At 40.6% G+C, this 26,227-nt stretch overlaps 1 protein-coding gene across 1 annotated transcript in view; it reads left to right on the forward strand.

Moving 5' to 3' along the window:
* Positions 1-26,227, forward strand: part of NIBAN1 (niban apoptosis regulator 1) — a 160,496-nt gene that overhangs the window by 68,558 nt on the left and 65,711 nt on the right. The window contains exons 3-5 of the mRNA XM_029228430.1: positions 1,925-2,056; positions 7,783-7,897; positions 12,102-12,269. Coding sequence (XP_029084263.1) covers positions 1,925-2,056; positions 7,783-7,897; positions 12,102-12,269 — 415 coding nt within the window. The remainder of the gene's footprint in view (positions 1-1,924; positions 2,057-7,782; positions 7,898-12,101; positions 12,270-26,227) is intronic.

The raw sequence follows: 26,227 nt of genomic DNA on the forward strand, positions 1-26,227 counted from the left end.
AATTGTACACTGAAAACAAAATGTTGCTGCAAGAAATTAAACAACACATAAATAAATGGAAAAGCATCCTGTGTTCATGTGTATTTTACCACAATAAAAAATACTCAGTATAATGAAGGACTTAAATTAATAAGATTAAACCGATCAGGATACAGTAATATATGGTATGGTAAAAAGACAACACCAAAATCTCACTGGCTTAAAAACAGTAGTTTGTTTTTCCCTCATATTACATGCCCTACGTGTCCACTGCATAGATTGCAGAGGGCTGCTCTGCTCCACAGGGTCCTCCCTCAGGGACACAGTTTGACCAAGTCTCCACTATCTGGATGGTTGGTGAGGCGGCATTTTTAACAAGCGTATCAGTTGATCTAAGTGGCCCAGGTTTGGGCTTCCCTGGTGGCGCAGTGGTTGAGAATCCGCCTGCCAATGCAGGGGACATGGGTTCGAGCCCTGGTCCGGGAACATCCCACATGCCGCGGAGCAACTACGCCCGTGTGCCACAACTACTGAGCCTGTGCTCTAGAGCCCGTCAGCCACAACTACTGACGCCTGTGCACCTAGAGCCCGTGCCCCGCAGTGAGAAGCCCGCACACTGCAACGAAGAGTAGTCCCCGCTTGCCCCCCTGCTCGCCGCAACTAGAGAAAGCCTGTGCGCAGCAATGAAGACCCAATGTAGCCGTAAATAAATAAATAAATATAAATAAATAAATAAATAAATAAAAGAAAAAAGTGGCCCAGGTTTAAGAAATCCTGTACCTAAGAACTATAAAGTTCAGCTTATATATGGTTGCAGTCTCATTTTAAGAGGAGAGTGAGGTCCTCTTTTACGTGTTAATGAGTCCATATAGGAGAGTGCCTCATTATCTGCCTCAATATTAAGCCTTGGAATTTATAAGGCTATTTATTTCAACCCTTAGCAGATTCTTAAAAAGATTAGCATATCACTCTTCTCTGTATGGTTCATGTAAATTTTGCTTGAAAGGGGAGGCATGAGTTTCTAAAGGGACTATGGTTTTTTTTTTGATTGAAGTATAGTTGGTTTACAATATTGTGTTAAAGGCACTGTAGTGTTTGAATAACATCAATGTAAAGTCAGTGACACGTGAAAGACAGGAGGCCCATTCCTATATTTTGAGATAATACATGAGGTAGGATGGGAATTACCCCTTACACGGTTAGCCCAACAGAAGACCTAACTAGGTATCTAACAGAGACTTCCCTACAGCACAAATAATAGAAGAGAGAAATCAGTGATGACTTGGCTTTTAGCCGGGGTTATGAACGAGAAATCCCTAGACCTTTAAGTGGAAGAGGTAGAATGAAGGTTTGCTGGCTTGCCTGCTTGTTCTTTAATTAGAGAGTAAACAGAGTCTCCTTGAAGAGCACAAAGGTGGGTTAAGTGTTTTTAGCCTTGGTTCCCAGACCTTTGGATCTGGGGAAACCACTGAACACTGACTCTTGAGGCAGCCCCTGAAGGTTGACAAAGAGGGGAACAGCCTGTTAACTCCCCTGTTTTAATTAACCCTGAGGTATATTCAGGGTGTTGGGATAGATGTCCACAACTTACAGTTAACTGCCTCACTCCCTCTCTTCCACAGAGTTTACCAAGGATTTATTAAGTGCCACAGGTATGCAAGGCATAACCTTGCTACTATAATCCCTTCTAGCATGTGCTTCTGTTCTTGTAGGATAATGAAGGGAATGCAAATCACAAAAATATCAATAAGACAAATATTTGCGTTTGGTCAGGAGAAGTAGGAAAGGGCAAAGTGGAGGGAGGTGGGGGGAAGCAACAATTTCCCCAGGATCTCAGCACAAAATAGTTTCTGAAAATATTCCTTGAAATACTGTGAATAGACTCAGTGGTAGCATGATATGCTATCTTTTGTTGTGACAGTTAATTGCATTCATCTTCTTTAAGCCACCATTGGAGCCTGGAACTGTTTTGTATGAAGCAGAGCTATCACAGTTTGCTGAGGACATAAAGAAATGGAAGGAGAGATATGTTGTGGTTAAAAATGACTTTGCTGTGGAAAGCTATGAGAACAAAGAGGTAAGACATTTCCTTGTTACCACTGATTCTTGCAATTTTCTTAAATGTTGGCTGGGTTGACTGACAAGCCCTCTCCTTTGAGACTGACTGATCCAGTGAGCACTAACAGATTCAGGTATTCATTTCAGTCAACAGATATTTATTGTGGGTTATAGTAGGTTCTAGGCATATCACTGTAGATTAGACAGGTGCTTGCAGTCTAGTGGGCAACGTAGACTTTGAACAAGTCATTGCAAGTGAGTGTGAAGATGGAAGGTTATACTGAGTGGCCAGTGCGGGAGCCTTTCCTATGATCACTGGGCCTCGAGGCCTGTCTTAGTCACCTCCCTGATATCTCTCCCTCTCTGCTCTGTGTCTCCATGTCTTCCCACTCTTAAGCCTCCTCTGTGGCAGAGGAATTATTAAGATTGTGACTGGATTTGCATGGGTTCCTAAAAATTCAGAACTTTCCACTTTATTTCACTTCTACGTATGAATTTTTTTCACTAGCTTTTTCCTGGTTATCTCATTTTTTCCCTTGTCTGTAAAATGTGGAGAGATGAGATAGCATATGTACAGTGCCTAGCACCTGAGAGGACCTTAGTTTTTATTGGTTCCCATTTCTTTCCCCATCAAGGGAGGTAATGTGGTGTAAATGAAAGAACATTGGGCAGAGAATTTGGAAAACTAAAGTTGAGGTCAGGCCTCCATTAAACTAGAGTGTGAGGCTGAATGATCCCACTGATTCCTTCCAGATCTCATACTGTGCACATATTCAGTCTACATAGATTCTCAAGCTCCCTTTGAAATGAATAGTTACTATTTATGGGTTAAAGTTAGTAACATATTTAAAACTCTGCACTCTTCACTCTTAAGTTCAAAACTAGTCAGGACATCCTCTGCAGATACTCTGAGTAATTACCCCTGATGCTAAACCTTTAGGAAGAGGCTTCAGGCTGACAGATAACGTGTCTCCTTCCAATTTTTGATGGAAAATAGAAATAAAATATAATACAAACTTATTATACCACCTACCAGGCAGTACTCGAGTGCTTTCTTGGGTAGTCTTATTCTTTTCAACATTTGTTAAGCCAGTATCTTCTCTGCTTTATCTATTTTAGGATTTTAGTCAACATTTGATTTGCTCTCTGAAGCAAATGATCAATACAGTACAAATAATGATAATAATAACAAATCACTTTAGATTTCATACGGCCCGTTATACTGTCCTCTCAGGGAAGCTTGAGAAGAGGCAGTATAGCCTAATGGTTAATATTATGCACTTTGAATCACACCTTTACCAGTTACCAGATATGTGTCCTTGCATAAGTTATAAATCTCCTTGGGCCTCAGTTTTCTCATCTGTAAAATGGTGAGCATGATTCCTTCATCACAATGTTGTTGTGAGGATTAAAGACATGAATGCATTGAACGCCTTAGCATATGGCCAAGTGCTGGCAGAGCCCAATATAGAGCAGTTGTCAGCATGACAACTAACTAATGTGGAGGAAACACTCATAGAACTCACTCTTGTATTTATTAAGGTTTTCACCACATTTGGCACTCACGGAAGTTTCATTTTAAATCAAATTTTGGTGTTTTTTTTCCCCTTTTCATTTTTTTACGCTTGCTCCCTCAACTTGCAATTTATGGACTATATTGTTTTCTTTACTTTGCTCATCATTTTCAGGTAAACTTGTTCCGATTGTTAAGATATAGTCACTGAATTTGGTAATAAACAATTTTTTTTTAAACTTGGAAGAAAAATGCCCATGCAGTGTGCCATAATTCCTTAAAGTTTTAATGATATCCTGCTTTTTAATTACAGAAGGTTTTTTAAAAAAATTATACCTAAGAGTTATACATTAAGTATCTATCTATAAACTGCCTATTCTTTTATTGAGAATCCAGTTTTGGCTGGTAATTGAGGAGGAAAAAAATGAGCATTCTCATTCTCACTTCCTACTTCCTATACACTTGCGCTGGGGCTGGACAAACCCAGGTACGAATCCTGGATTTGTCACCTACTCACCACTGGGTCATTGGCAAGTTATTTAACCTCTCTGAGCTTCATTTTTCTCGTGTATAAAATGGAGATAATGTCTAATTCACAATGCTGGGTTTTTTTTGTTTTTTTTGTTTTTTTTGTTTTGCGGTACGCGGGCCTCTCACTGCTGTGGCCTCTCCCGTTGCGGAGCACAGGCTCCGGACGCGCAGGCTCAGCGGCCATGGCTCAAGGGCCCAGCCGCTCCGCGGCATGTGGGATCTTCCCGGACCGGGGCACGAACCTGTGTCCCCTGCATCGGCAGGCGGACTCTCAACCACTGCGCCACCAGGGAAGCCCCACAATGCTGTTTTGAGGATTAAATAATATAATATATAATGTTTATTAAAGCCTAGATCAGGCCTGTTTTCACAGATAACACAATTCACATTTGAGGCCAGTCTGAATCAACCTGTTCCTAGACTTTCTCAAAATCACACCATTTTGGATTCTTCTCTCTTCTGCTCTGGGTCCTAATGTGCTTGGGCACGTGATTAGTAGTTCTTACAAGAATGAAAACAACCTTCTTAGGTATACAAGAATTTGTTTTGTTTGGGTTTCTTCAGTCACTATCTTACTGATGCAGAATGAGTCTTGCTACTTGCAGAATGTGCATTTACTCTGATTTTATGGCCCTGATCAACATTATTTTAGTTATTCGCGAGTACACTACAGATTTTGGGTCCCACAGTTTCGTGGTTTCAGTTCTCAACGTGCTTTTAGCTTGTTAGTCTCAAAATTTTCCCTTGACTTATGCCCTCCCATCAGATGCACATGCTTACATTTTATCTTATCTGCATGTCCATGTGAGTATATCTGTTTAACCAACTGCTTCACTGCTTTAGCGATGCTCTGTACCCCTTTTACATTTCTCAAACAGCAGAGCTTTTTGTGTGCTGGCCGGAATTTGTTCTGATGTCATGTCATGATATTACACTTCCATCCCAGATCATTTTACTGCAAAACAGTCTCACGCCTGAGGGCAAAGTGGTGGTATATTTTATCATGGTTACATTTTTATGTTTCTGGTAAAAATCCTTGGCAACCATAATTGAAGTTACATGTCCCACGGTCTCATTTGTCATTAGTCTCCAAGCATTTTGTGTGGTAAATGTCTGTATGCATCACCATCCTTTTGGTTATTGGAATGATTCAGGCGCTAGCATCTGAAATGATAAGTGTGGTGCAGAATTCCTGAACTTACTGAGATTATGTTTCACCCCCTTTGAGGAACATATCTACAGTGAATCTCCCTGAGATTAGGGACTCTGACTTACCATCTTGTGACCGTCACACAAAAGTATTAAAGTACTACCCACAAGTAGCAAGGACGCAAAACATTTTTTTCACCCTTGGGGCCAGGAGGGGCTGTGACCCACATCAGGTCAAGTAAAGCTCTACCCTGACTGAAGTGATTGGTCTAGTCTAGAGCTGGTCACATGATCACAGCCAAAAAAAAAAAAAAAGCTACATTAATCAAAACAGCGTGATATTGGCACAAAAACAGACATATGGATCAATGGAATAGAATAGAGAGCCCAGAAATAAACCCACACACCTATAGTCAATTAATCTTCGACAAAGGAGGCAAGAATATACAATGGAGAAAAGTTATTCTCTTCAGCAAGTGGTATTGGGGAAATTGGACAGCCGCATTTAAATTAATGAAGTTAGAACACACCCTCACACCATATATAAAAATAAACTCAAAATGGCTTAAAGACTTAATTATAAGACTTAACACCGTAAAACTCCTAGAAGAGAAAATAGGCAAAACATTCTCTGACATAGATCATACCAATGTTTTCTTAGGTCAGTCTCTCAAGGCAATAGAAACAAAAGCAAAAATAAACAAGTGGGACTGAATCAAATTTATAAGCTTTTGCACAGCAAAGGAAACCATAAGCAAAACGAAAAAACAACCTGTAGAGTGGGAGAAAATATTTGCAAAAGATGCAACTGACAAGGGATTAATTTCCAAAATATACAAACAGCTCATATAGCTCAATATCAAAAAAAAGAAAAAAAACCCAATCAAAATATGGGCAAAATATCTAAATAGACATTTCTCCAAAGAAGACATGCAGGTGGCCAAAAGGCACATGAAAAGATGCTCAGCATTGCTGATTATTAGAGAAATGCAAATCAAATCTACAATGAGGTATCACCTCACACCAGTCAGAATGGCCATCATCAAAAAGTCTATAAATTATAAATGCTGGAGAGGGTGTGGAGAAAAGGGAACCCTCTTGCGCTGTTGGTGGGAATGTAAATTGGTGCAGCCACTATGGAGAACAGTATGGGGGTTCCTTACAAAACTAAAAATAAAGTTACCATATGATCCAGCAATCCCACTCCTGGGCACATATCCAGAGAATCTCTAATTTGAAAAGATACATGCACCCCAGTGTTCATGGCAGCACTATTTAAATAGCCAGGACACGAAAGCACCCTAAATGTCCATGACAGATGAATGGATAAAGAAGATGTGGTGTATATATACAATGGAATATTACTCAGCCATAAAAAAGAATGAGGTAATGCCATTTGCAGCAACATGGATGGACCTAGAGATTATCATACTCAGTGAAGTAAGTTAAAGAAAAATAAATATACAGTATCACTTATATGAGGAATCTAAAAAAAATGATACAAGTGAACATATTTACAAAACAGAAATAGACTCACAGACATAGAAAACAAACTTATGGTTACCAAAAGGGGAAAGGGGAAGGGACGGATAAATTAGGAGTTTGAGATTAACAGATACACACTACTATACATAAAATAGATAATCAACGAGGACCTACTGTATAGCACAGGGAACTGTATTCAGTATCTTATAATAACCTATGATGGAAAAGAATCTGAAAAAGAATATATATATATATATATATATATATGTAACTGAATCACTTTGCTGTACATCTGAAACTAGCACAACATTGTAAATCAACTATACTTCAATAAAAAAAAATTTTTCTTAAGATAAAAAAAAGAAAAAGAGGCTGGGATTGGTGGCTCCTGACTTGAAATCTCCACAGCACAGGTCCAGTTTCAGGCACATTTGGATCCACAGCTCCAGTGATATCAGAACTCAGTTTGTTCTTTCTTCCATCTCAGATCTTTGCCTTCATTCAGCCTGACTTCCCTAACAGGCCACAATCTCCACTGTCAGGCTCCTTCACAGTCCTCCACAGTAACAAGATGGTGGTGGTGTCCTGTCCTCATCTCCTCGCAGAGCTGAGGCTTTCCTGTCAGCCCCTCTTGCAAGGCCTGTAGCTCACTCTGATTGGATTGAATCAGGTCATGTGACTGACCCTGACCCAATCACTGCAGCCAGGATATAGCCAGTGGAATCTATAAGAGCTCTTCTAGCTGGCCCTGGGACAAACCCTAACTCTCACTCTGATTGGACATGCTGAGGTCATGTGACCTTCCCTGACACAATCACTGCAGCTATAACATAGCCAGTGGAAAGTATAATAGCCTTTCTTCCTTTTGGTCCTGGAGCAAGTCCTGATGCTGTCTCTGACAGAGGCTTCCAGTGCAAAACATATTTTTTGAATAAATGGCTCTTACTCGTTGACATAGTGTGGGAATTTCTATCTCTGAGTATATTTGTCTATTTCTAATATTCCTGATATTTTCCAAAAATCCAAATGAGGAAAAAATCCACTCACTCATGCCTTTCCTTTCCCAGGCCTATCAGAGAGGAGCTCCCCCTAAAAGCCGAATTCTTCCAGCTGGTGGCAAGGTGTTAACCTCAGAAGATGAATACGGTTTATTATCTGATCGGCATTTCCCAGACCCCATTGGTGAGTTGCTAAACATTCCTTCCCAAGACAAAATTCCTAAACATGTTTTGTTTAGCTAGATCAGTGCTTCTCAAGGGGAGGGGTGATGATTTCACTCTCCAGGGACAGTTGGCTGTGTCTGGAGACATTTTTGGTTGTCACAACTTGGGAGGATCGTGCTACAGGCATTTAGTGGGTAGAGGCCAGTGATGCTCGCTAAACAACCCCTGACAATGAAGAATTATCTGGCATTAAATATCAGTAGTTGCCAAGGTTGAGAAACCCTGGGCTAGACACACATTCTCCATAGGCAAATGGAAGATATAATTTCTCTAATTCAGGTAAACATTGTAACAATTCTGTTACTTTAAATCATATTTGGTAATACACAAGTCAGTCACTGTGCTTCTAGCACATGGAAAATATACCATTGGTCAGGCATCTTGAAGCTTTGGAATATCTTGCAAGCTTTACCCAAGACAGCAGAAATAAATATGTAGGGCCCAGTCTGTGAAATGTGTAATCCCATCTTTCAGTAAAAGCTGTCAGAGAATATTATTTTTCTAATTTTAGGATGATATGCAATAAAATATCCTAAATCAACAAAATAGTTTTAACAAGCATTACAGTAACTCATAGCTACTGTGTAAAAAAGCATTGCATTAATTAGCATATCTTTAATAATAGCTGAATGCTGCTGTGGAAAGAGCATTGAACTGAGAATTTGAAGGCTGGATTTTTATCTAGTTCTATCTGTGACGCTTATCAAGCATTTTCCCTAGCTGTTGCTGAACCTCTCTGATTTCTGTTTCTCCCAGTTCTAGGGCCTTGAAATTGAAAATCTAGAAGGATATTACCAGCTCTAACATACTTTGATTCTCATTCATTTCACTTTTTCCATGTAGAGAGTGTGATGGATAGTATTCAGACGAAATAGAGCGCTTCATAGAGATTCATGAACTGTGGATAATGTAATAACACCATCTGGCTTTGTGTAAATCACACTGCACAGTAATTACTTAGTTTCTTGAAGAGAGCCCTGGTTCTTATTAATAGGTATAATCATTTCACTGGAATTTATGGGGAAAATATAAAATTATTTTATCAATTGTTATTTCAGTGCAGAATGCTTAATGTTTTTAATGACACTGTTATAGGATTAGTACATGAACCATAAACCTAGATTAACAAACTCTTACTAAGTAATTCAAGCTAAAACAACACTTTATGTACACTATACATATCATTATATTTTAACATCTACTTACATGTTATCTTGGCTTTGGAGCTGCCACTTAGAAATGGGGATGCCAATACGTTGACTCTTTAGAACCACTTCAAAAGAACTTTCCAATGAAAGCAGTCAGAACTGACAATACGTTTATTGATTTATTGATGAAATATATCAGAAGGAATGAAAAGGAATAAAAAACACAAGGCCTGTGTGACTAGTGCCATTTGGCCCAGGGCTTCAGACTGGACATTTCAAAGACTTTTTAAATTGTATGTTGTGCCCTTCTCAGTTTTAAAAATAGAATATTCTACAGTAGATCATTTGTGTTATCCTTATACTCAACTCAGAAAAAATGCAGACTAACGGTATCTGGAAAATTGTTGTAAAATGTTAAATGAATGATAACAAGAGGCTAATAGGAATGAATTTTATGGGGCTTCCTAAGGCTTTTTTAAATGTAAGTGGTGAATGTTGCTTTTAATTGTTTGTACAAAATTGTGACATCTTGGAAAGGGCAAGGAGAGTGTTTTCACAAAACTATATTAACAGGAATCACACTGTTAACAGCAGTGTGATTCTAATTTTATTGGAAAGAATAAAGGCACAATAAAGATGGGAGAAATTAACCTCACTAGAGGTAAAGCACTGGAGGTTTATCAATGTAGGTCTTCTTTACACAGCAGTGTGCTAAGATGATGTTCAAAAATGGTCCCATGTTTTGCTAAAATGATTCACTTGTTTGGCATTTTATTAGCTAGAATCTACTTTTGTTGCACACAACAAAAATCTCAAATTAAATACATATGTTTTTATTTTCTTGCTAAAAATATTTGGATATTACCAGTACAGGCTGGTGTGGCAGTTCCATAAAGGTCAGGGACTCTTTTTAGCTTTCTGCCCCTTTATCTCTGGGTTGTGGCCCAGATTTACATAGTCCAAGGTGGCTGCTGGAACTCCAGCCATGGCTTTCTCATTCCAGACAGGAGGAAGGAGAAAAGATGAGGAGGCCGGCACATTCCCTCTCCTTAAGGATGCTTCTAGGAAGTCTCACTGCCACTTACATTTCATTGGCCAAAACTTAGTGGCTGTGACACACGAAACTGCAATGGAGGCTGGAAATGTAGTCTTTATTGTATGCAGGCACTTGCTAAACTAAAAATCAGGGGTTTTATTACTGAGAAAGAGGAGAGAATAGAGATGTGTTACACCTAAGAGGTCTCTACTACAGCATTCAATCATTTATTCATTTGTTGTCTTTCATGTGTTGATTCATTCTCATGTTATCATGTGCCAGGCATTTTGCTAGGGACTGGTGGGCCGAAGTTTGTGCTCCCAGTGCATTTGACTCTGTTACCTTCAGAAACAGAATTGCAATGTATGCCCCAGGAAATCTATTCTTTATCTAAGCCAATCTTGATTTATTCATTTGCCAGTAGCAAGACTCAGTTCCGGAGCCTTCCTTAGGGTTATGATCCATTTCTTGCTATGCCCAGTGCTTTCAGTTGCCTCTTACTGGGTCCCTCTTCCCTTGCTTTCCTTGAAATTGTGCCCATTATGTAGGCTGAGAGCACAGAACTAATTTTTTCTTCTGCTTGTTTTCCGTGACTCTGGAAATAAGCTGGGGCTCGTTTATCCTAGTGCAGTATCATAGAATTGGAATGCACGGAGGGGAATAAAGTTTAGACAGGGGATCTGAATGATAAGGGGTTAACGTCAGTTTCTTGGAATTGATTTTGAGGGAAGAGGTGAAAGTCCCATTGTTTAAGGCTTTTAAAATTTCCTAGGACAACACAGCACATTTATTCATTCAACAGACCGTAGTAGAACATCTACTAGGTCCCATGGCTCTGCTATGGGCTGAGCATACAAAGATAAGTAAGATGAAGCCTCCATCCTCTAGGAGCTCCGGGGCAGTGGTTCTGCTTCCCAGGGAAAATTATTTGGCTGGGGAGGCTTATCTCACTTTGTGTCTCTCACTCTGAGTGTGGGTACCAGACACAAAACAGATCATTACATTGTTTTGGCAGAACAAGGTAGGGTGCACCCAACTCTGTTTCTGGTGCCAACAAAGGCACCCCAGAGGAGGTGGCTTTTGAACTGACTTTTGAAGGACGAATGAGAGTTTTCTATGCAAAAGCATGGTGGAAAGGAAGGAGGAAAAGGAAATATGAATTGCAGAAACAATATGCAAAATCATGGGGAGAATGATGACACCTCAGGAGAGTAGAGATGAGAATGGATCAGAAACCAGCACAGAACAGGGTAAATACCAACACTTAAAGAGGGAGACGGAGAGAAGGGGCAGAGGAACCAATAAAGCTGAAAAGAGGAAACAATTTTTAAAAAGCATGAAGGACACTGAGGAGAGAGGTGCCCCTGGAAGTCAAGAGAATGTTTTCAAAAGAAGGGGTAATTGACAGCAGCAGATGTTTCCAATCGGGTTGAAAGGGTGGGTAATGAAGAAGCCATAGGCCGGCAGTCAGGATGACATTAGTAACAGGCAATTTGGTTTTGGGACCGGTGGAGCAGGAACAAGACTAGGGTGAGAATAGGGGTTGATGGCATCAAAGCAGCAAATGCTAGTGTAGCAGTGACAAGGAGGCGGGAGAGAGTGCAGGGCAGAGAGCAGACCTGGTGGGATGGGAGCCTGGGGGAGAGTAGGGTAAGTGCCTGACAGGTAGACACATCAACTGCCGAGGACCGGTAGGGAAGAGTGAGCTCTTTTTGTGGCTCATTCCTGGTGAGGAAGTTGAGATAGATTATGTCTGATGGCCTTGGTTGTCCCTGTGGATAGGAGGTGAGGCCACCTGCTAGAGTGAGACAGGTGAAGCTGAACTCTTCTTTTCCCCCACCCTGTGAAGACATCTCACACCACCTTTCCATCGCATTGGCTGCCCCCCAGCCGGAAATAAACCTTCACAGCCTGAAATAAATATTTTAAATGAGAGATACATGTTTTAAAACATCTTTGTGTTTTCCATGTTTCTTCAGCGTCCAGTGAGAAGGAGAACACGCAGCCCTTTGTGGTCCTGCCCAAGGAATTCCCGGTGTACCTGTGGCAGCCATTCCTCAGACATGGCTACTTCTGCTTCCAGGATGCCGCTGACCAGAGGAAGTTCAGTGCTCTCCTGAGTGACTGCATCAGACATCTAAATCATGGTATGGCACGGCTGCCCTCTGGTCCCCAGTTAGGCTGCCTTTTCTCAGTTGGTCTGGTCAGTCATCTGTTAGAATGATTCCTAGAAAGAGCCACAGACGGTGCTGCCTCTGGAAGGAGAGGGAAATCGAACAAAGTGAGAGTTTTGTACACAAAGAGCGTGGCCACCTTGCTGGTTGTTTAGTCAGGGCAGGGAAGCCTCAGCGCAACAGGACGTGGAGTAGGTATCTGATGGCACATGTAGACAGAGCACCATATTCATGCATATAATTTTGAGTATAATTCCTCCTCTTCCTTCTTCCTGATTTTTAGAAATCTCAGTGACAGCAAGAATGTACCAATTGTCCCTGGCAAAATCCTAGTCCCTTTGACATTTCTTGTTTATTTTCACCTTTATTTCTGAAGAAGTTACTCAGAACTTTAGGGTACATAAGAATCACCTGGAAAACTTGCTAAACAAATTCTTTTTTGGATCCACCTTCAGATATACTGATACTGGGGCCCTGATTTTGGTTTTCTAACAAACTGCCAAGGGACGCTGATGGTGTTAGTCCGTGGACCACACTTGGAGTTGCATTGCTTCAGACCCTGTTGCCTCTATGTACCGATTTCATTACTACTGGGTCCATAATAAAAACGATTTCTCTTTCCAGTATGTGATGTTTTTGATAAATTGATGTGAATGCTGGTTTTTCTGGACTCTGCAAAACCTTCAGGTACAGATAATTGAGCTCTTTGTTACTTGGCAGTTGGAAAGGTAACCAGTCAAATGTTATTGAGGATTTACTCTGTGCCAACCTATAAAGGTATTAGGAACAGAGTAACGAACCATGCAAAGTTCCCCTCTTTGGGGTCTACATTCAAACAGGAAAGAGGGGCAAACACACGTACAAATTCACAAGATAACTTGATAGTTATCAAAGTTATGTGTTACAGAGTAACAAGAGGTTACTATGTAGGGAAGAACGGAGAAGGCTTGTCAGGGGAGGCCTTTCTGGGCAGGTGACATTTGAGTTGAGTCACCTCATCCATCTGTGCCTTTACTGTATTTCCTAATAATTTCATTGTACATTTACTTTAAAGTTCTGAGGTTTCCCTGAGAGTGTCAGTGCCACGGAGCAAAAGTCACTAGTGATGCCTCTCAGTCTGTTCTTGATTTTAGCTTGTGTAATGATAGAAGGCTAATGGAAAAAGATAATGTCACTCTATTTTGCGCTAGCAACCCTGACCAACGTTCATCATAATATTGGCTCATAACTCATTAGGGACTTTACAAAAATGATAACCTTATTAATATCTTACCTTGTGGTTTTGATGTTTTAGAGACAAAGAATTCCCCAGCACTGCCTGCACCATCTAACTAGTACACTTACACCTCTGTGTGCAGGGCCTTGGTCTAGTATGAACATGCATTTGGCACTAAACACAAGAACCATGAAGTTTCACTAAGCAGAGAATGTTCTCCACCCAGCCAGATGGGACTGGCTTCATTCCCCCTTCCGTGTCCATAATAGGAGTTTCTCTGAGGAGTTTTTGGAAGTTATGTAGCCTGTATTTAGAGTCCATTTATGGAAGATTTCAGTCGATTCACAGCCCCACTCTGCTTTCCAGTATGTTATCAAAGGCACTGAGATAATGGGGTCTAGTCACATTGCCCTTGTTCTGTGTCACATTCCTCTGTCCAGAAACCTCACTTTATGCAGACTTAACGTGATTTGGCATAGCTTCCAGTGGCTCCAGTCAGACCCAGAGACCATCAAAACATTGTAGGGAACTGTCTTTGACTGTCATGGGCCAATGAGCTCATGGGCCTCTCCCTTCTCGCCTCTATTTCTTTGTTTTTGACGGCACAATGTATCACCCATCTTTACTGTGTCACTTTTTTTTTTTTTTTTTTCTTTTTGGTTTCCATCTCTGCCTGTTACTCATTGTGGGATCTTGACTAAACCAGTAAGAGATTTCACAGACTCCCAGTTAACCATTATTGTTTCCATAATAACCAAAAGGGTTTAGAATTAGGTATAAAATTAGTGTTGTGATAAGGGCCAGAAAGCCTGAGGGGGCTTTGGAGAGGCTGCTGCGTTCCATCCCCAGGCGACCAGAGCCAGGGCTGTATGCCTTTGTCATTGCCCTGTTGGCTCTCAGGCCAGCATGCCTGCATGCCTGAGAGCCAATTGACAACTAGGCCGTTGACAACTAGGCCCAAGGTATTCTAGCAGCTGATTCTGGGCCGCTATTGATCTGTCCATTCACAAGTCCTCGGGATCTTTTTTTCCCACTTTTATTAAGATATCATTGACATATAACATTGTATTAGTTTAAGGTGTACAACATAATGATTTAATGTATGATCATTGCAAAGTGATCAGCACAATAAGTTTAGTTAACACCTATCACCTCACGTAGTTAACAAAAGTTTTTCTTGCGATGAGATCTTTAAGCTCTACTCTCTTAGCAACTTTTCATATACGGTACAGTATTGTTAACGATAGTCACCATGCTGTACATTACAACCTGTGACTTAATTTATCCTATAACTGGAAGTTTGACCCCTTTAACCCATCCTCCCCCCACCTCCTCTGGCAACGACCAATCTGTTCTCTGTTTCTGAGTCGTTGTTTTACGATTCCACATATAAGTGAGATCATACAGTATTTGTTTTTCTCTGTCTGACTTAGTTCACTTAGCATAATGCCCTTAAGGGATCTTTCAGGGAAGATCATCTCGTTGCCTTCATGGTAAGTTCTGCCAATGATTTCTGTTACTTGGGGTTCCCAGGTGCTCAAATCCCACCACACAGCCCAGGCCACTTGCCCCGGGAGTTCTGGGTTCAAATCGGTCTAGGTACCCATGTCCATTCATTCTGAATCTGGAACCACTTCTCCTGTTCCTCCTTATGGAATGGTTTTTTTCCTATTTAACCCTGACAAAGGGCTTAATTACACCCTGCTCTTGGACAATAAGGCTATATCCTGAGGTAGGTAAGGGCAAGTAGAGGGCTCTCTGCTCCTCCTTCCTTCAAGTGACAGATCTTCCTCTGGGTGCCTCAAAGATGATTTACACTCACAAGGGCCATAGAGGGGTGCGTGTGTGTGTGTGTGTGTGTGTGTGTGTGTTGTTTTTGGCACCCCTTCACTGAGCAGGCATAAGAAAACTCCACAAGATTAATCTTCAGAACATACTGGACGAAATATCAAGCCCACTGTGTGAGGGAGAGAGGGAATTTCCCCTTCCCCACCTTGGTTCTTTTGGCTGGCAATTAAAATGACACAAGGCAGGTTAACGGAGAAAAATCAAATTTATTACATGCAGATGGGGAATTCACTTAAGTATGAAGAATTTCAAAGACAGCAAGGCAAGATGAGGTTTATATATATTCTGGACTAAGGAGAAAGAGCTGGGGGTCTGAGGCTTTTTTTTCCTTGAGGGAAAGTAAGATAATTCACAGGAAGATAGGAAGAGTTAATGTTTGCTGGGCCATCCAAAGACAGTGGGACACAGAGAGGACTCTGATCAAACAGCTTTGCTTAGGCTCCTCCCTGTCTACCACTCCTAATTTCAATACTTTATTACAGTTATCTTTGGTGATAGCTTCTTCCTGGGACAGTCCTCCTACCTTAAATTCTTTTAGGCGGTAAAGGGGAAGTTCAGAGGCTCTTCCTGAGTCTTTTGGGCTTTGATTGTTTTCAGCTCAAAATAATCCTCATGCTAGAGTAGCACAACTTGGGGCAGCCTGCCCTCAACCCCATCAAGTGACATGTACCTAGAGCAGCTGCTGTCTTCTGTCCTTTTGGAATCTTACTGCAGCCCCTTGTCCCTGATGGGAGAAGTCCAGGGTTCTGGAATGTCCACTTCTACAAAAAATGGGACTTATATAAAGCCAAAATGTTCTAAGACAGTCCTATTGTCCAAAATTCAGTCCTATTCAGAACTGTAGTTTGCAAAATATAGTTCTCGTAGTTACAGGGATATAGCTAAAACTATTAACACATATAGAAGACTGTATACATGCAATGTGGAATAATGATCATTATCAATGTGAATCTGTCCTTCCAGCTCAGGATAATCATTTCTTGGCATAAGAATTTTCAGGAAGGGGAAAAAGTGTTCCTGGCAGGAAAAATAGGATATGTTGGGGCCAGGAAGAGAGTCAGAGCATGGACTATTAGAGGAACTGAACGAATTTCATGTGGCTGGTGCTTAGAGAGGAGAGAGGTGCCAAGCAAGCATGGAGAGATGGGCAGGAGCCAGACTATAAAGGGCTTTGTGGAGCATATTAGGGAGTTTGCACTTTACTCTAGCATCAATAAGAAACCATTAAAGGGCTTTAAGCAGATAAGCAACTCAAACATATTTTCATTTTAGAAAGGTCACACATACTGGCTGCTGTGTGGGCAGTGGATGGGAGGGTAGCCGCTGGGATGCCAGGAGGCCACTTAGGAAGCTTTGGCAGGCTACAGATGGTGGTAGCTTGCACCAAAGAGGTGACAATGGAAATGGCAAGAGGTGGCTGAATAAGAGAGATATCCAGGAAGTAGAATCAATAGAACTTAAGGATAGATCATGTGCGGAGTGAGGCAGTGGGAGAACCCAAGGAAGAGCCCCAGGTTTCTGCCATTCTTTGAGATGGGAGCCTTGTGTGGAGAGGAGCAGCCTCCAGGGAAAGGAAACGACGTGTTCATTGTTGCAGATGTTGAGCTGGAGAAGTCTAGGGACGTCCAGGCGAGCGCGTCTCATAGACAGATGCCTGGACAAGGCTGGAGAACTGGAGCACAATCTAGAGTAGAGACAGGTGGGAAGTCAGCAGCCTGTCTGTGCTCATGGAGTTGGCTGAGGGCCTGGCATCTGGTACAGGCTCTGTAAACATGTCCACCCTCCATCCTCATGTATAGTTACAAATATGCCCACGTGGGAGAAGCATGAGGCATGTGTGTTGAAGTAGATTAAAGATGTTTGTATCCAAAATCTGTAAGCATTAATATAAAATAGGTTGGTGACTTTGTGTTAAATACTAACTTCACTCACGACATGGGCCTATGATTTTACTGTTGAGTATCTAAACAACATGTTCCTTAGGAATACAAAGTCTGTGAAATTCAGTAAATCAGGGTCTCTGACTCACCCTCTTCATAGAGATAATACTCAAATGCCAGTGTCTCTTCTGTATTTTATTTCAGGTTCATTGCTACCAATCTGTTTTGGGACTCATAAAAAACATTCCCAGAGGCTTTTAGTTGATCTTACTTTTCCCAATTACTGCCACCTCCTTCCATGTGTGACAGTCAGATAAATCATATTTAAACACAATTTTTGATTAAAATCCTTCAGTGGCACTGCCATTTTCAAAAAGACGAAAATTCCAAAGAGACTGGCTATTGTGTGCCTGATTTCCTACTATTCTCAAGTACAAGCCTCCTCTCCCCCAACCTTGCTACCCTACCCCACCCACCTGCTTTTTTTTTTTTTTCTGCGGTACGCGGGCCTCTCACTGTTGTGGCCTCTCCCGTTGTGGAGCGCAGGCTCAGTGGCCATGGCTCACGGCCCCAGCCACTCCGCGGCATATGAGATCTTCCCAGACTGTGGCACGAACCCGCGTCCCCTGCATCGGCAGGCGGACTCTCAACCACTGCGCCACCAGGGAAGCTCCACCCACCTGCTTTTAATGAAAGTTTTACCTAGACATTTTTGGGCTTCTCATACACCTGAAACACCCACTCCTCACCTATTCGAATTCTCTCTTATTTCCTTAAGAACAAGCTTCAGTCTGACCCCTGCCATGAAGGCCACAGGGCTAACTTCACTAGTGCCTATTATCTGTTCCACTGATTGGATGCTCACCACAGTCTGCCTTACATTATTCATTTTCATGTCTAGTTGTCCTATTTCTCCAACTCTATTGCAAATTCCTGAAGGAGAATCTTGTATCATCTTTTGTGTCCCTTTGTAGTGCTCAGACATATATCTTGTGTTTCATAAAATGGTTCAAAGACACTAATGAATTAATAACTTAGTACCAAAGTAAAGCTGATTTCAGAATCGAAGTGTGATTTTAGAGATGACAGTTATAAATGTGGTTTGGCCTAATTCGTAAACACACTGGCATGAGTAAGTGAAAGAATTGTCAATACAAGCATAAAGTATTTGAGGAATAAGGGAATCACATGTCAGGCAGCCGTCATCAGAAGAAGGTGATTCTGGAATGAAGGTGGAATGATGGCACAGTCTTGTTCAGCAGTACTGTGCTAGCTTGAAGGACAGTCAGGACTGCCACTGAACAAACGCCAGTGGTTCCCGTCATCATGAACGCTAAGAAATAGGGCACAGTAGAGCATCTGGGAAACATAAGGGCACGTGCATTGGAAAAGATACTATTAAAAAAAACACATCTTTCTTGATAAAGAGAACACAACCATGTAAAGACACTTTGCAAACTTCTGCTTTAACTTGGACTAGTTCAATCACCTATGACATTTATGTTATTCAAGGGTACATGTGATGGAGTGAGTTAGGCTGAATGTGGAGCTATAATAGTTAAACTTTGGAACTGGTTGCTGTCAGGGTTGTATGCCTTGAGCTCTTATCCCAGAAATCCCATGTCAAATCAAATGCCTTTATTAGATTGGATTTTGACACTTACATGTTTTAGGTGTTCAATTAATGATGCTGAATTTAATAGAATTTTATTTATTTATTTTTAAATAAATAAATTTATTTTATCTTTGGCTGTGTTGGGTCTTCGTTGCTGCACACGGGCTTTTCTCTGGTTGTGGTGAGCAGGGCTACTCTTCGTTGCGGTGCGCAGGCTTCTCATTTTGGTGGCTTCTCTTGTTGCGGAGCACAGACTCTAGGCGTGCGGGCTTCAGTAGTTGTGGCATATGGGCTCTAGAGCTCAGGCTCAGTAGTTGTGGCACACGGGCGTAGTTGCTCTGCGGCATGTGGGATCTTCCCGGATCAGGGCTTGAACCCGTGTCCCCTGAACTGGCAGTAAGATTCTTAACCACTGCGCCAGCAGGGAAGCCCCTAAATTGAATTTTAAAACAGAAAAGTGTCAGACTTCCCTGGTGGCACAGTGGTTAAGAATCTACCTGCCAATGCAGGGGACACGGGTTCGAGCCCTGGTCTGGGAAGATTCCACATGCCGCGGAACAGCTAAGCCCATGTGCCACCACTGCTGAAGCCTGTGTGCCACAACTCCTGAGCCCGCGTGCCACAACTGCTGAAGCCTGCGTGCCTAGAGCCCGTGCTCCACAACAAGAGAAACCACCACAATGAGAAGCCCACGCACCACAACGAAGAGTAGCCCCCACTCGCCACAACTAGAGAAAGCCCATACTCAGCAACAAAGACCCAACGCAGCCAAAAAATAAATAAATAAATGAAGTTAAAAAAAACAAAACAGAAAAGAGTCGTATGATTCAAATTAGCTAGAGCAAATCCTTTTTGGTGTGTTTATTTGAACACCCATTACCATTCATGAAACAAGTTTATTACTTGAGGGACTGTCTGACGTGGGCATCAATAAATTTTAACTGAAAATATTCAATGAATTTTCTTTTGTAATATATGAAAACATATTTCTGAATTTATGGCACATACTTATATTTATATACACACACATATCTATGAATTACAAAATGCTAACCGTACTTGGGCTCTTTTGGACACTTTACTGCAAATGAATAATGTTTGACTGGACATAGATAAACAAATACAATTTTTGTAAATATCTATTTGAATGCTTTTACTTATAAAAGGTATTTCATAATGTACGTTTGTTTCAGTGCATTAAAACCTCTATGCATTGTAAACAAAAATGTTTGCTAATTACTGTTTAATAAATAACTAGATACCAATTTCTAGTTTTCATAAACTGTCCCAAACAAACATTTTTAAAAGGATTCTCTCTGCTTGGAGATTAGTCTCTCTTTGAGTTTACTGTATACTCTTTGCCTCACATAGGTAATACTCGACACATTATAAATATGTGACGTATATGAATATGCCATTTTTTCTTAGGAAGTTATCATTTTCCCCTTCTGACCCTTTTTTACTGTTCATAAAACTCTAAATTTGGAAGAGATCTTAGTGATTGCCTACTCTATCTCCTCAGAGTTTATTTATAAGGCTCAGATAGTAACTTACTTGCCCAAGGTCGCAGCTAGTCAGTGGTAGAGGACCAGTTGTCCTGACACCTAGTCCTTGACTTCTGTTTCAGTTATACATTACCGTGTTGTCTTTTCAACATTACTTCTTAAAAGAATTTTTCATCTTTTGGTCAATTAAAGCACATTACTATTAAATCAAGTTACTCTTGTGATACGTTTGCATGATCTAAAGTGAAGCAAACCTGTACCATTCATTGGAGGTCATCTGAGACCTGGGATATGTCTGTTTTTTTCATAAGTAGCAACATCTGATAACTTGGTATTTTGTCCACTGGCTAAACATGACTATATTTTTTAGTTCAGATATGTTCAGGGAAAAAAATATTTGGTAATGTAGCTGTTTAATGGTTAAATTTTGTGTAGTATAAAATGCAAACCATCATATAGGGCCTGAACCAAGATGGCAGAGTAGAAGGATGTGCTCTCAGTCCCTCTTGTGAGAACACCAGAATAACAGCTAGCTGCTGGACAGTCATCGACAGTAAGACACTGGAACTCACCAAAAAACATACCCCACATCCAAAGACAAAGGAGAAGCCACAATGAGACAGTAGGAGGGGCACAATCACAGTAAAATCAAATCCCATAACTGCTGGGTGGGTGACTCACAGACTGGAGAACACTTATACCACAGAAGTCCACCCACTGGAGTGAAGTTTATGAGCCCCACGTCAGGCTTCCCAACCTGGGGGTCCGGAAATGGGAGGAGGAATTCCTAGAGAATCAGACTTTGAAGGCTAGTGAGATTTGATTGCAGGACTTCAACAGGACTGGGGGAAAAAGAGACTCCACTCTTGGAGGGCACACACAAACTAGTGTGTGGATCAGGACCCAAGGGAAGAAGTGACCTCAGGGGAGACTGAACCAGACCTACCTGCTAGTGTTGGAGGGTCTCCTGCAGAGGTGGGGGTGGCTGTGGCTCACCATGGGGACAAGGACACTGGCAGCAGAAGTTCTGGGAAGTACTCCTTGGCGTGAGCCCTCCCAGAGTCCACCATTAGCCCCACCAAAGAGCCCAGGTAGTCTCCAGTGTTGGGTTGCCTCAGGCCAAAAAACCAACAGGGAGGGAACCCAGCCCCACCCATCAGCAGTCAAGAGGATTAAAGTTTTACTGAGCTCTGCCCACCAGAGCAACAGCCAGCTCTACCCACCACCAGTCCCTCCCATCAGGAAACTTGCACAAGCCTCTTAGATAGCCTCATCCACCAGAGGACAGACAGCAGAAGCAAGAAGAACTACAGTCCTGCAGCCTGTGGAACAAAAACCACATTCACAGAAAGATAGACAAGATGAAAAGACAGAGGGCTACGTACCAGAGGAAGGAACAAGATAAAAACCCCAGAAAAGCAACTAAATGAAGTGGAGATAGGCAATCTTCCAGCAAAAGAATTCAGAATAATGATAGTGAAGATGATCCAAGACCTCAGAAAAAGAACGGAGGCAAAGATCAAGAAGATGCAAGAAATGTTTAACAAAGACCTAGAAGAATTAAAGAACAAAAAGAGATGAACAATACAACAACTGAAATGAAACTACACTAGAAGGAATCAATAGCAGAATAACTGAGGCAGAAGAATGGATAAGTGACCTGGAAGACAGAATGGTGGAATTCACTGCTGCAGAACAAAATGAAGAAAAAAGGATGAAAAGAAATGAAGACAGCCTAAGGGAACTCTGGGATAATATTAAACGCAACAACATTCACATTATAGGGGTCCCAGAAGGAGAAGAGAGAGAGAAGGGACCCGAGAAAATATTTGAAGAGGTTATAGTTGAAAACGTCCCTAACATGGGAAAGGAAATAGTCACCCAAGTCCAGGAAGTGCAGAGAGTCCCAGGCAGGATAAACCCAAGGAGAAACACACCGAGACACATAATAATCAAATTGGCAAAAATTAAAGACAAAGAAAAATTATTGAAAGCAGCAAGGGAAAAACAACAAATAATATACAAGGGAACTCCCATAAGGTTAACAGCTGATTTCTCAGCAGAAACTCTACAAGCCAGAAGGGAGTGGCATGATAAAGTGATGAAAGGGAAGAACCTACAACCAAGATTACTCTACCCAGCAAAGATCTCATTCAGATTCCATGGAGAAATCAAAAGCTTTACAGACAAGCAAAAGCCAAGAGAATTCCGCACCACCAAATCAGCCCTACAACAAATGCTAAAGGAACTTCTCTAAGTGGGAAACAGAAGAGAAGAAAAGGACCTACAAAAACAAACCCAAAACAATTAAGAAAATGGTCATAGGAACATACATATTGATAATTACCTTAAACGTGAATGGATTAAATGCTCCAACCAAAAAACACAGGCTTGCTGAATGGATACAAAAACAAGACCCATATGTATGCTGTCTACAAGGCACCCACTTCAGACCTAGGGACACATACAGACTGAAAGTGAGGGGATGGAAAAAGATATTCCATGCAATTGGAAATCAAAAGAAAGCTGGAGTAGCAATACTCATATCAGATAAAATAGACTTTAAAACAAAGAATGTTACAAGAGACAAGGAAGAACACTAATGATCAAAGGATCAATCCAGGAAAAAGGTATAACAATTATAAATATATATGCACCCAACATAGGAGCACCTCAATACATACATAAGGCAACTGCTAACAGCTATAAAGGAGGAAATCGACAGTAACAATAATAGTGGGGGACTTTAACACCTCACTTACACCAATGGACAGATCATCCAAAATGAAAATAAATAAGGAAACAGAAGCTTTAAATGACACAATAGACCAGATAGATTTAATTGATATTTATAGGGCATTCCATCCAAAAACAGCAGATTACACTGTCTTCTCAAGTGCGCATGGAACATTCTCCAGGATAGATCACATCTTGGGTCACAAATAAAGCCTCAGTAAATTTAAGAAAATTGACATCATATCCAGCATCTTTTCTGACCACAACGTTATGAGATAAGAAATCAATTACAGGGAAAAAAACGTAAAAAACACAAACGAATGGAGGCTAAACAATACGTTACTAAATAACCAAGGGATCACTGAAGAAATAAAAGAGGAAATCAAAAAATACCTAGAGACAAATGACAATGAGAACATGATGATCCAAAACCTGTGGGATGCAGCAAAAGCAGTTCTAAGAGGGAAGTTTATAGCTATACAAGCCTACCTCGAGAAACAAGAAAAATCTCAAATAAACAAACTAACCTTACACCTAAAGGAACTAGAGAAAGAAGAACAAACAAAACCCAAAGTTAACAGAAGGAAAGAAATCATAAAGATCAGAGCAGAAATAAATGAAATAGAAACAGAGAAAACAGCAGCAAAGATCAGTAAAACTAAAAGCTGATTCTTTGAGAAGGTTAACAAAATTGATAAACCATTAGCCAGACTCATGAAGAAAAAGAGGGAGAGGACTCAAATCAATAAAATTAGAAATGAAAAAGAAGTTACAACAGACACTGCAGAAATACAAAGCATCCTAAGAGATTACTACAAGCAACTCTAGGCCAATAAAATGGACAACCTGGAAGAAATGGACAAATTTTTAGAAAGGTATAACCTTCCAAGGCTGAATCAGGAAGAAATAGAAAATATGAACAGACCAATGACAAGTAATGAAGTTGAAACTGTGATTAAAAATCTTCCAACAAACAAAAGTCCAGGACCAGATGGCTTCACAGCTGTATTGTATGAAACATTTAGAGAAGAGCTAACACACATCCTTCTCAAACTCTTCCAAAAAATTGCAGAGGAAGGAACACTCCCAAACTCATTCTATGAGGCCACCATCACCCTGATACCCAAACCAGACAAAGATACTACAAAAAAAGAAAATTACAGACCAATATCACTGATGAATATAGATGCAAAAATCCTCCACAAAATACTAGCAAACAGAATCCAACAACACATTAAAAGAATCATACACCATGATCAAGAGGGATTTATCCCAGGTATGCAAGGATTCTTCAATATATGCAAATCAATCAATGTGGTACACCATATTAACAAATTGAAGAAGAAAAATCATATGATCATATCAATAGATGCAGAAAAAGCTTTTGACAAAATTCAACACCCATTTATGATAAAAACTCTCCAGAGAGTGGGCGTAGACGGAACCTACCTCAACATAATAAAGGCCATATATGACAGACCCACAGCAAACATCATTCTCAATGGTGAAAAACAGAAAACATTTCCTCTAAGATCAGGAACGAGACAAGGATGTCCACTTGCACCACTATTATTCAACATAGTTTTGGAAGTCCTAGCCACAGCAATCAGAGAAGAAAAAGAAATAAAAGAATACAAATTGGAAAAGAAGAAGTAAAACTGTCGCTGTTTGCAGATGACATGATACTATACATAGAGAATCCTAAAGATGCCACCAGAAAACTACTAGAGCTAATCAATGAATTTGGTAGAGTAGCAGGATACAAAATTAATGCACAGAAATCACTTGTATTCCTATACACTAATGATGAAAAATGTGAAAGAAATTAAGGAAACACTCCCATTTACCACTGCAACAAAAAGAATAAAATACCTCAGAATAAATCTACCTAGGGAGACAAAAACCTGAATGCAGAAAACTATAAGACACTGATGAAAGAACTTAAAGATGATACCAACAAATGGAGAGATATACCATGTTCTTGGATTGGAAGAATCAACATTGTGAAAATGACTCTACTACCCAAAGCAATCTACAGATTCAATGCAATCCCTATCAAATTACCAATGGCATTTTTTTACAGAACTAGAGTGAAAAATCTTAAAATTTGTATGGAGACACAGAAGACCCTGAATAGCCAAAGCCGTCTTGAGGGAAAAAAACAGAGCTGGAGTAATCAGACTCCCTGACTTCAGACTATACTACAAAGCTACAGTATTCAAGACAATATGGTACGGGCACAAAAACAGAAACATAGATAAATGGAACAAGATAGAAAGCCCAGAGATAAACCCACGCAGCTATCATCAACTAATCTATGACAAAGGAGGCAAGGATATACAATGGAGAAAAGACAGTCTCTTCAATAAGTGGTGCTGGGAAAACTGGACAGCTCCATGTAAAAGAATGAAATTAGAACACTCCCTAACACCATACACAGAAGTAAACTCAAAATGGATTAGAGACCTAAACGTTAGACCGCACACTATAAAACTCTTAGAGGAAAACATAGGAAGAACACTCTATGACATAAATCACAGCAAGATATTTTTTGATCCACCTCCTAAAGTAATGGAAATAAAAACAAAAATAAACAATGGGACCTAATGATACTTCAAAGCTTTTGCACAGCAGAGGAAACCATAAACAAGATGAAAAGACAACCCTCAGAATTGGAGAAAATATTTGCAAACGAATCAACAGACAGAGGATTAATCTCCAAAATATATAAACAGCTCATGCAGCTCAATATTAAAAAAACAAACAACCCAGTCCAAAAATGGGCAGAAGACCTAAATAGACATTTCTCCAAAGAAGATATACAGATTGCCAACAAACGCTTGAAAGGATGCTCAACATTACTAATCATTAGAGAAATGCAAATCAAAACTACAATGAGGTATCACCTCACAGCAGTAAGAATGGGCATCATCAGAAAATCTACAAACAGCAAATGCTGAAGAGGGTGTGGAGAAAAGGGAACCGTCTTGCACTGTTGGTGCGAATGTAAATTGATACATCCACTATGGAGAACAGTATGGAGGTTACTTAAAAATCTAAAAATAGAATTACCATATGACCCAGCAATCCCACTACTGGGCATATACCCAGAGAAAACCATAATTCAAAAA

The sequence above is a fragment of the Monodon monoceros genome, unplaced genomic scaffold (genome assembly GCF_005190385.1).
Source record: "Monodon monoceros isolate NGI ecotype Baffin Bay Population unplaced genomic scaffold, NGI_Narwhal_1 Super_Scaffold_18, whole genome shotgun sequence".
Taxonomy (NCBI): Eukaryota; Metazoa; Chordata; class Mammalia; order Artiodactyla; family Monodontidae; genus Monodon; species Monodon monoceros.